At 39.1% G+C, this 12,251-nt stretch overlaps 1 protein-coding gene across 1 annotated transcript in view; it reads right to left on the minus strand.

Annotated features, from left to right (window-relative positions):
- Window positions 1-12,251, minus strand: part of camk2b2 (calcium/calmodulin-dependent protein kinase (CaM kinase) II beta 2) — a 69,257-nt gene that overhangs the window by 24,826 nt on the left and 32,180 nt on the right. Inside the window, exons 8-14 of the mRNA XM_080874384.1 lie at window positions 10,177-10,260; window positions 10,000-10,094; window positions 9,777-9,899; window positions 8,173-8,256; window positions 6,310-6,352; window positions 1,940-2,011; window positions 753-790 (exon numbers count right to left, since the gene is read on the minus strand). Coding sequence (XP_080730510.1) covers window positions 753-790; window positions 1,940-2,011; window positions 6,310-6,352; window positions 8,173-8,256; window positions 9,777-9,899; window positions 10,000-10,094; window positions 10,177-10,260 — 539 coding nt within the window. The remainder of the gene's footprint in view (window positions 1-752; window positions 791-1,939; window positions 2,012-6,309; window positions 6,353-8,172; window positions 8,257-9,776; window positions 9,900-9,999; window positions 10,095-10,176; window positions 10,261-12,251) is intronic.

Raw genomic sequence — 12,251 nt, forward strand, 5'->3', positions numbered from 1 at the left:
AATTTTACATTTTGACTGTTGGCACATTAAAATTTTAACTTGCTTTATCAGCAATGAACTATATTTACTGACAACGGTTTTCAGATTTCCACATACTTTCCAATAGCCAAAAGTGCATTCTTAATGCAGGGTCATTTAAGGTTGTGAATATCACAGCCATTTTATACTGGGTTTTCAGCCTTGTTCCTTGCATTTGCTTTTGAATAGTAATAATACAGTCACCAAATTCTTTGTGAGAAACCTGTTCTTAAATGGTTGAACCCCTCATCATCATTATGATCATTCTGAAGGTCTGACACTCAGTAGGGTGTTTGTGTTTTTACGTTTAATCATTATATTGGCCCATTGTCAGTTAAACTAAAAAAGTTGTTGGATGTTCCACCAATTCCATCTTTTTTAATATGTTTCCTGACATGTTTTTTGGAATCCAATTTAAAACAACTTTGGATACCTTCCCAAACATGTCTTCCCCTGTTTTAATATTTCTAATTAAATTAAAAGGATAATGTGAAAGGATAATAGAAAAGCCTAGGAAAGAAAACAATATAGCCATCACAGACACCCAAAAACAATATCTTCCAAAAAATTAAAGTGAACGCAATCGTGCTTTAAAAAGATCACCCCGAATAGTTTGCATCTGCCTTTGACCAAAACATTTACGGATTAATAAAAGTAGTAGAAGTATGGAAGGACAGCCATGAATATAAAGAGGAAATGCTGCAGATGAAAATGAAGAGGATGACCTAGCTTACCTTGACATCAGCCTTCTTGTTGAGGAGACTCTTGGCTGCTGCAGAGAGGCAGAACGACACACCCTCAGATGGTAGAGTACACATTATTTACCTTCAGATGACGACTTTGTAATCTGCTCACACAAATGCAGATCCACATCCGCGGTCATTCATGCATGCATGCAGGCACTGGCTTAAAAGAAAAAAAAAAAAAATCACCTGCTTGTCAAAGTGCACAAATAAATGTGAAGAGTTACAATGCCTATCCTCCCATCCACTACCACTAGGAGGAGGGGGGAAAGGAATTTACCCCTCCCTCTGAAAAAATGGAAAATTCTTTCCCTGCGTCTTAAAAAGCAAATGAATAAAATGTGCAAAAACTCACACATATATTAAAAAGAATTCTCCATCCTGCTAGCACTTCCTGACCCTGATCCATTGCCCAAAGCATTAGATAAGCAGAGGGCATCAAACACGAGGGAGGGGGGAGAAGTCAAACTAATTCTCTGTATAATCCAAATACACTCTCTCGCACCGTTGCACGCACAGGCATAGATAGAAGGGGGATTAGGAGCGAAAGCATGAGGGAAGAGGAACAGAGATGCAGGTATATGATAATGGGTTTGTTAATCTGAAGAGTAGGCTGGATTAATTCACAGAGTTCACTGATGGGCAGGAATTAGTCTGGGATGATGTGGAAAAAATAAAGTATGTGTTTTGCTGCTTAAATGCTGATAAAAAAAGGAAGAAACAGCTTAAAAACACTCCAGTTCTGCTGACATTAATCTTTTATCATGTTGGAGCTCTGAGTGGATGTGTGATCCCCAACCTAAAAGCAGCACTGAACAGTTACTGCACTCCACATTTAAAATGTGATAACTAAACTCCCACTTATACACCACAGTGCATGCTATTTGTCTGTACAAGGAAAGAAAAGTCTGTAATACTCTTCCCTTCAGATGAGAAATGAGATTGCTTACCTTGGCAAAAAGTTAAAGAAGCAATAAGGGTGAGGAAGAGGAGAGAAAGATTTAGGAAGAGAGATTAAAACAAGCTGAGGGATAGAGCTAAAGGAGTGTGTGATGTTGTGACCCTGGGAGATTTCCGTTTAATCACATCTGCTCCTGCCTCAATGAGGGGAAAGGATGTAAAGTTTTAAAAGCTGCAGGGAGAAAATGCTAAAAGATGTGCTTGCGAGATGTGTTTACCTTGTTCCACGATGCCAGCTGTGGTTCCTGCTACAGCGCTGACAGCAGCAGGGGCCGTAGTCTGACGGCCCACTGAAAAATACAGAGTATCATTAACAGTACCAGTCAAAACTTTACAGTTTTTTCTGATTGCTTAAGCACATTTTTTGTAACTATTGGCTAATTTTGCAAAACTCTTCACACAAATAAGAAAACCTGTCACCCAATCATCAAAACATTGTAGTTCTCTTGCAAAAGCAAACACAGCTAGATTAACTCTTCACACCTTCGTAAAAATGGTGTTTCCGTATCAAACAGTACACACAAGCCATCATCTACTAAGCACACAATGCGCCAACTGCACACTGATGGTATGAATATAAAACACATCTGGCTTTTGCTTTCTCTGTGCACAAGGTAGGCTATGTCAGTTTGAGCTCATACTTCTGTCATAGATCCATAAGCATAGAGGGATCCAAACTTCAAGTACTGGTGTTTATTCAAACACATCAAAACAAACACAAGTGTTTATTTCCAAGTATAAGATTATTTGCAATCGCCATAATGACTATATGGGTTACTTGGTCTGCAGTGAACATGCTTCCTCTGCCCCCAGCATCTGGTCATCTAGCAATTCTGTAAAGTAACAATTTCAGTATTTTTACATCAATGGTATTGGTGTGTTTCTCATTGGCATATGGCAGTGCTACAAATCTTTGTGCGAAGTGACTGTACTAACCGATTCTCATTTCAAGATGTCCTTATGGTACTTGCTACAGTGTAGCGGCTCGAGTTAGGCTGGACCCATTGGCCAGCTACCCTCAGGGTCATTCCACGGTTGATTACATGGTCCACTATTGTAGCTCTGATGTCATCAGCAATTCTATTTCTTACTCTTCCTACCCTTCCTCTCCCCCCTCCTCATCTTCCTCTCCCCCCTCCTCATCTTCCTCTTGCTCCTCCTTGTCGTCCTCTTCATCCTACTTCTTCACCTCCACGTCCTCTTCCTCGACCTCCTCTACTTCTCACTCTTTCTGCTCGCTCCATTGTACTCCGCACACACAGCTTACCTGTATTGTAGTGCTTAGGCTGATTGCAAAGTGAACTAATTATCTAAAAAAGTTTTCACATGTGAAAGTGTGCCAGACAGTTGGCAAATTAGTGTTAATGATAGCCATACATGTGTATACTTTTGCTAGGAGTGTGTTGGAAATTTGGTAATTGAGTGTTGTGCAGTGAATTGTGCCTACAGTTTTGCAAAGTGTGTGTTACAAAATTGCAAACTGAGTGCAAAGCAGTTTTTGTGCTTTTAGTTTTGCAAACTCAGTGAGTGGTTTTGCTATAAGTCTGAATAGTTTTAGAGATTGTGCTACAGGAATCACAGTTAGGGTTTAAGCATTCAGAAAAAACTGTAATACTACTATGTGAATGGATCAAAACTAAAAAATAACACGTATGGGTTTGTGTAGAAAGAAAGCATAACCAAAACAACTTTATATATGGGTGATATTGTATTTTAATGCCAAATCTGTTTCAAGAACAGCTTTGAATATTCTTCAGTCTTCAACTAGCTTCATGAGATCATCCCCTGAGTTTAAGCAACAACCTTGAAGAAATTCCCAATTGCTGATCACTTGTTGGCTGTTTTTCCTTCAATCTGTGCTCTAATTTATCATAATCTCACTTGACTGTCGGTCAGGCATTGTGGAAGTCAGATCATCTGATACAGCCCTCCATTATCCTTGTTATTGTTCACACAGCTCCCACGGGGCGTCTTGGTGTGACTTTACTCATGGTGCTCATGGTGCTACTGAAAAAAATGATGTTCGTTCTATCCATAAACAAGAGGGGATGTTGTGTTACTGCAGGATGTTATGGTACTTATGCCAGCCACGAATCTGTCTACAGACTGGAGAAATTGCATTGCTTCATATGGCCACTTGAGGCTGACTTCAAAAGTGAGCCAATCCCCACAGACTTCCATGTTATAATGTCCAACTTTACAAGATAAATGAACATATTTGCAGGCTATTATAAAAATAATTATGTCTCCCCATTTCATAAGAACTGTATGTAAACAGCTTATTCTACTAGTGATTCTTGTTTTGAGTATCTGGTGCCCCAGGAAAGGACTTTGGAAATGTCAACAGGAAGCACCAGAAGATAACCGTTGCCCAACCATTGTGAACTTAGGAACCGGAATTCAAATTTTTGGCTCTTTTTTTTTCTACTCATTTTTGTCATGTTGGATTATAGTCTCAAATGAGATGGAGGCCTTTGTACTGAGTCACAGCTTCCCCATTTGAACTTTACTGGGCACAGGATAGAGCGGATCTCTTTCCTGATCAGTGCATACCCCTTCTCCTTACTCTCATTCCTCTCAACACTTGTACAAGAAATCAGCATTAGCATAGAACAGGTTAGTTAAATTAGGATAAAAGTCTGGTGAATTCATCAAGTGACTGTTACTATTTGATTAAACTTTTGCCAGTTCTTTTCCTGGCCACTAAAGAATAACCTGGTTAAATTTGCCATGTGCATGGACCATAGTGAAGAGCTGCTGTTAACAGGCAGAATCTCATAATTGACCTGCAGGGCTACTCAAAGTATTTCATCAGTAGATAGCAGGATCGACATCCAGAGGTTATCAGTTAGAACCAGGTGAATTTTCTCAACTCCGGCTCGGTAGTCTGGCATTACATGTTGGTCAATATCCTTTGGAATCAGAAGCTTTGATCCTTTAAATGAAGAGCCAGTCCACAACACTATAGGGATAACTGGTACAAATATAACTCAAAGAGTCTACAAACCCATATGATGTTGTCATGCCAGATGAACCATGACATTGTGACATTACCCATTGGTTAGTGAAGTGCTACTGCAAAGCCTCAAGCTGAGCTATCTTGGTCTTATGCAACTGGATGTGACATTCAATACGGTTATCTGACAGAGAAACAGAAGGACACTGCTTGCTCACAGACTAGTCACTTGTCAATTGCATGGTAAAAAAAACTGTTTTATCCTTCTTTTTAACTCTAATGGTGATATAATTAAGAAAATAAGCATTGTAGTGAATTCAATAAGATTTAAATGTAGCTAAATGGACTGATTCTTATATAGCGCTTTTCTACTCTCCCGGAGTACTCAAAGCGCTCTATACAACACGCCACATTCACCCAGTCACACCCATTCTCACTAGCACTACCTCTATACTGAGGGCTTTCTAACTACACTCACACACATTCATACTCCGATGGATGCATCTTGGGGTTAGTATCTTGCCCAAGGATACTTGGCATGCAGACTGGAGGAGCCTGGGATCGCACCTCCAACCTTCCGATCAGTAGGTGACCTGCTCTACCTCCTGAGCTACAGCCACCCCACTGCTATTGTGGGGTGGCTGTAGCTATTGATACCATAGAGTCATCAGGAAAGTATTTACAGCCACAGATTAAGGGGTGGGAAGAATAGGTGTTTAAAGCATGTCCACATTACCTCCACCATGTTTTTATATAGTCTGATTTGAAATAAATCATTTTTACCTTACCTTAGGTTGCTGTCTGTTCATTAGAACTAAAGCTAAAAAAATGTTACCTGATAGAAAGCAAGAAAAATACAAAAACACTAAAGTTCACTGCTGAGACTTTTTTTCAGGTGTTGAAAGTATTCAACAGGATTCATCGACCTACTTGTGCAGGTTGATGAACACTGTTTGTAATTAATTTGCTTGCAATTTGATGAGCTCCAGAAAATGCACTTTGTAGCACTAGAAATAAACTATTGTGTTAAGAGTTCTAATTTTGTATGTTTGGGGAAAATGTAAAAATAAATATTGGTATATCAGTTGTTCTTAGTTTTATAGTTTTTTTTAATATACAGGAGGGCTTACGATGTTAAATTTGTTAAATGGTTCTAGTCCTACCAACTGTAAGTCAAAATGTGATTGGTTAAAAAAAAGAATTATAGTTTTTAGCCAGTAATCCTTTCATTTTAATGGAAATCTGATACACAACAAATACAAAACATGTTGCAAAAAATATTTGGCTTTCTCTAGATTTGCTAGTCAAGCAAATCGGGTCAGGCCAGTCAGTGTTCATTTCATTTTCTTAACACTACTATTAGCCTCTTTATGGATTTCAGTGACTTAGCTTTTGTCATTTATCATAAAAGAACAAAGTGACAAATAAACAAGATTTAGTTATATGTGACACTGACACAATATAAGTACAGCTATGTTGGGTGAGCTTTTAAATAAGACAAATCTCTACCATAGCATCTCCCATGAGCCTGTTATGTGTTAATGTGTGTTTTGTGTGTGTCTGTGTGTGTGTAGATGTAAATTTTTGTCACCTCTCCTCATCACCTCTGTCTTTTTAAAGAGCAACACTCACCAGAGAAGTTCCTGGAGACAAGCATGGTAGTAAGAATGGCACCCTGATGAGGAAGAACACAGAAAAGCATTATAAGAATCCACCCTGAAACCTATTTAATATGCTGGTGTCGTGAATTAACTTTTAACCTGTATGTTAAGGATTAATAAATTAACACAAACAGAAGCAGAGCAAATCAGGATGAAGGTTTCACACTCTTCAGTGCAAATGTTCCCCTGTCTAACCTCACAATACAAGAAAAGAAGAAAATCTCTGAGCAAAGACCATAACATCACCATGTTACCAGGCTACAAGGGCAGGTGCACTGTTGTTCAAAACACAATGGATTATCACACGAAAATTAGTACGCTGACACTATACCAATACCTATGAAGCCTTAAAACGAGACCCCACAAGCAAATACAAAAAGAACGTCATGAGTTGCTTACAAGAACTGGAAAAGGATGAAGTTATTGACTGTCCTACTTACCATCGGCTACACCGAGGGGAAGTTATACCCTGTATTTAAAGAGTTCCAAAGATCCACAAAGAAGGGGTCTCACTCAGACCCAGTGTTATCAGTATAAACTCAGCCACCTACAACATTTCCAAACACCTATCCACCATGCTAGCACCCGTTGTTGGAACACCCCCAATCACATCGAAAACTCCACTGACTTCACCAACAAGGACCAAAAACTTGATCCAGATGAAACCATAGTGTCTTTTATTGTGGTCTCTCTCTTCACTTGCATACCTACAATTGAGGCAGTGGAAACTCTCAGAAAACAACTACAACAAGACAGCTCCTTGGAAAACAGAACAAGCTTCACCCCAGATCAGATTTGCACACTGTTAGACTGCTTTACCACCACATATTTTAGCCAGCCTTTCCATGGAGGAAGTGGAAAGCACCAGGACAGCACCTAGCCACTGGTACACATAAACTGATGACACCTGGGTCAAAATCTAAATCCAAGAATTACAATCCTTTACTGCTCTCTTCAACTTAGTGGATAGAAACATAAAGTTCACCAAGGAAGACAAAAAGGATAGCATTGTGTTTGGTGGCTAATCGAAGCCTTGCATCACTCCCACACTGTCAAGCTTATTGCGACATTTGTGATCTAGTCTTCAGGCCAAGCAGCCTCCACTCCGCGTACTTTAAATCTCACTGCTCATCCATCATTTGCCCTTCCAGGTGCCTTCTAGCAACCCACACCCTCCACATCTCCGCCTTACCCAAGTCATTCAGTGACTCATCAGAGTCTAATCTCCAAATAACATAATTGTATTCTGTATATCAATAAATCATGTTCAATTGTTTCTAATGATATCTCCGAATTGAACTGCCTTTGTCTATATTGGAAACATTTAGGAAAAGATACTGGTACATGTTGAGTCTAAATATCACGCAACGGTTTCCAAATAATATGTCGCGTTTGACCACTGAGCTCACGTTTAAATTTCATATTTGCCTTTTTTTGTTGACCCTAAGTTTTGCCAAGAGAAATAGACTGAGCGGCCTATTAACAAATATCCTATAGTATACTATTATATAATAAGCTCAAGTTATTAATGTCCAGTTATTTAAAAATCAATACCTATTATCCATTACCTACTCCTACATAATGTCTGTGTGATAACAGTAAGCATCCCCCATGCCTCCCTTATCATTTTACTGCACTACAAACTTCTTAAGCTGTGTTTAAAAAGGAAGACTACAGCAGGGAAGGGCAAATTGTTTTTATAGCTACTGTAGCTCCTTTTAAAAAATCTGAAATCAGTTCAAAACTGGTAGACATTAAGCTAGAGTAAGGGTTTCCTCCTTTCTCCTGAAATCAGAGATACAACTTCTTTTTGAACCATCAAATATTTTCACACCTTGAGTTTCCTCCTGGCATTAAATTTCTTCAGGCACTCGACGGTCTCCTGTCTGTGCATCATTGAGGCCACCGTTGAGCGTTGCTGTGGGGAGACAGAGAAAGAGATGCTGAAAATAAAATGTTACAAGAGCAGCTGTGACAGTGATAGGTTTATGTGGGCAGGAGCTGCCAGTGAGATTCTGCATTGGTGAAATGTGTTAATTCTGAGGCCCCTTAGGTAACACAATTTCAGCAAAACTTCAGGATAAAGAGATTCAACTTGGCTTTACAGTATCCGCACAATACATTCTGTTTCCTTACAGAAATAATGATATGTTGTTATGTTAAGGATTTAGATCTTTGACTTAGCTAGTGATTTTGTTGGGTTTTTGGGCCAATTTCTCTCAAATTTTACATTAGTCATTCTTACTAACTATTCCTGCAAACATCACAGGTACTGGGTTTATGACTTAAACTGATGAAGAAAGTCAAGAAAAATATTGTTTTACAAATTATAAATGGAAAATACTGTAAATGTAACTTTTTTTTCTTGTTGCTATGATCATATTTTTAAAGATATTGTGCCAAAGTTTTATTGCATAAACTGGCAAAAGTTCACTTAAAACTCCAGTGAATACAATTGCCTAAAGGAATATTTTTCTTTTCCAATGAAAGACAAGTGTTACAGATGGACGTATGACTGTAACTAGTGTTCAGTCTAATGGTTATGTATGAAATGTACATTCTAATTAGATATATTAAATCCTAATGCATAAAAATCATATTATTATCTGTCATAAAAACAAAACAGAAGTAAAAATTAACTTTGTAAAATGATTAAATTGATCAAATAATACATTTGACATAAACTAGTTTTAAACTGAAAAGTACTGAATTCATTGAATTAAACTGACATTTTTATACCCCAAAAAATTACCAACAAAACATGGTAGCACCAAAGCTCATTTAGATAGCAACTGTGTTTCTGATTATTTTATTACAGTCAAAACAAGTCATTTAATTCATTTAACTGTATTTTCCTTCTGAATCGTGTATCAAAAAACACGTTTATCAAAAAGTACTTTTCCTGGAAGAAAAGTGTTCCATTGGGCTCAAGCTTGTGTTTTTAGTTCAGAATCCAGAGTCTCTTGAATTGTTACATTAATCAAAGGCCCTTGAAAGATGGCATTTATTTACAGAGCATCAAGCTGTGATTTATTGCCAAACAAATTGAACATTTCAATGTATTTTTATTATACACACTAACACACTGTTTAAGATGTCAATTTACTCTATTTTAAACACAATTGTAATTTTCTAGACTTCTTTGGAGAGTCTAGAGATTTCTGCAGGAATTTAACTTATCATGTGGAACTCAGTTCTTGGTTGCTGAAGGTTAATAGGTTGAACTTTTGCCTGTCTATGGAAAAAACCATATTCAAGATAAGCTGACATGTCAGCACATATTTGCACATGTCATATTTGGCAGTTTTAAGCACATGTTCTCATAGTTGCTGAGAGAGGATTTGCAAATTACAAATTGCTTGATAGTCAAATCAGGAGCTGTGAAATATTGTTTCCTGTCAGTTTTAATAGGATGCTGGATGTGTATATGCTACTTACACAGACCCATGGGTGCTTCAGAGCCTCCTGGGCAGTGATTCTCTTGGCTGGATTAATAGTAAGCATCTGGTTGATCAGATTTTTAGCCTCGGGAGTCACTGTGTCCCACTCTGGGGAGGGAAACTAAACCAAACGCACACCTAAGCATGCCCACATATACAATAAAAATATGTACCACATCTTATTTAACTTAAAGAGAAACAGAGATGAGAAGCTGACTAACATCATATGCTCCAGCTTTGATCTGTTGGTAGAGTTTGTGTTGGTCCTCGTCCCAGAACGGAGGGTACCCAACCAAAAGGATGTAGAGGATCACACCTACACACATAAACAGCCATTGTTTGAGTGCCAAGAACAAAATTGGCAGAGGTGGTGCTGAAAATAGAAAAAAAACACCTACCACATGCCCAGATGTCTACAGGTTTACCATATGCTTCTTTCCTCAGCACTTCTGGAGACAAGTAGCCGGGAGTACCTGCAAAGCCTACACACGAAAACAAAAAGCAACACAAATGAAGGCCCTGTTTCTTGGCGAAAGTACAGAAAAGAATGCATTTTAACCCTCTCAAGGCAGGCGTTGCAGATTTGCAACAGTTAAAAACTAACAACCTGATTACCCCACATACATATTTTATGAGGTTTTTTTTACTCAGAAGTACCACTGCAGGACTTGGTTGTGCATTAGCAACAAAAAGTTTAATTTGAGCCTGAGAGGGTTAAAAGGTTCTGCTCCTATGCTTTAGATAACCTCTTATTTTGGTGCTTAACTTTTATAGTTTGATTTGTCTTTTGTGATACCTTTAAAAGGTGGTGGAGCAGCTGTGGTTCAAATGGGTTGTCTACCAATCAGAACGTCAGGGGAAACGTTATCCCTGGGCTGAACTCCAAGTTACGGCCAGTCAAGTGGTATCAATTCCTTTGTACTACAGGAACTGCATGCATACTCTGTCAACAGGAGGCTGGACATTATTGTTCATCAGGAGGAATCAAGGACCCACTGCACCAGCACAGGATCTGCCAATTGGTTGAAGGATCCCAATATCTTCTGGCAGTCAGTGTCGCATTGCCTAGCTTATAGTGGACTGTGTATCGCTCCATGGATATGTTTTTCCACACCATAATTGACACACCAACACAACAGCCATGCTAAATGATCTTACAGGCAGCATAACATTCTCCATAGCTTCTTTCACGTCTGTCATGTGCTCAAGATGAATCTGCTCTCATCTCTGAAAAGCGTAGGGTGGCAGTGGTGAACTTGCCAATTTGGATATTCTATGATGAATGCCATTTGGGCTCCACAATACTGGGCAGTGATCATAGGGCTCACTAGAGGATGCTGACACCTCAGGTCACCCTCAAATCAAATTATTATATTATATAGCGCCAAATTAAAAAAAAACAAAAACAAAACAGCTGCCTCAAGCCGTTTTTATATTAAAAGGTAAAGATCCTACAATAATACAAGTCTGTTTCTGATTATTTGGTCAGAGACATTCACACCAGTGGCTTGCTTGAGATCATTTTGTAGGGTTCTGGCAGTGGCCATACTGTTTCTTCCAGCACAAAGGACACGCATGCCACTTAAGGACCTTCTATGGTCCTGTCCAGCTTTCCTAGAGTAACTGCTTGGAAATTCTGGAATTTCCTCCATGCACTTACCACTGGAATGGGAGACACAGCAAACGTTCTGTCAATGGCATGTATTGATGTGCCATCCTGAAGGAGTTCGACTACATGTACAACCTCTGTAGGGTCCAAGTGTTGCATCAGTACAGGGAGTGCAGAATTATTAGGCAAATGAGTATTTTGTCCATCCTGTTCATGCATGTTGTCTTACTCCAAGCTGTATAGGCTCGAAAGCCTACTACCAATTAAGCATATTAGGTGATGTGCATCTCTGTAATGAGAAGGGGTGTGGTCTAATGACATCAACACCCTATATCAGGTGTGCATAATTATTAGGCAACGTCCTTTCCTTTGGCAAAATGGGTCAAAAGAAGGACTTGACAGGCTCAGAAAAGTCAAAAATAGTGAGATATCTTGCAGAGGGATGCAGCAGTCTCAAAATTGCAAAGCTTCTGAAGCGTGATCATCGAACAATCAAGCGTTTCATTCAAAATAGTCAACAGGGTCGCAAGAAGCGTGTGGAAAAACCAAGGCGCAAAATAACTGCCCATGAACTGAGAAAAGTCAAGCGTGCAGCTGCCAAGATGCCACTTGCCACCAGTTTGGCCATATTTCAGAGCTGCAACATCACTGGAGTGCCCAAAAGCACAAGGTGTGCAATACTCAGAGACATGGCCAAGGTAAGAAAGGCTGAAAGACGACCACCACTGAACAAGACACACAAGCTGAAACGTCAAGACTGGGCCAAGAAATATCTCAAGACTGATTTTTCTAAGGTTTTATGGACTGATGAAATGAGAGTGAGTCTTGATGGGCCAGATGGATGGGCCCGTGGCTGGATTGGTA

Source organism: Rhamphochromis sp. 'chilingali' (genome assembly GCF_963969265.1).
Source record: "Rhamphochromis sp. 'chilingali' genome assembly, chromosome: 2".
NCBI lineage: Eukaryota > Metazoa > Chordata > Actinopteri > Cichliformes > Cichlidae > Rhamphochromis > Rhamphochromis sp. 'chilingali'.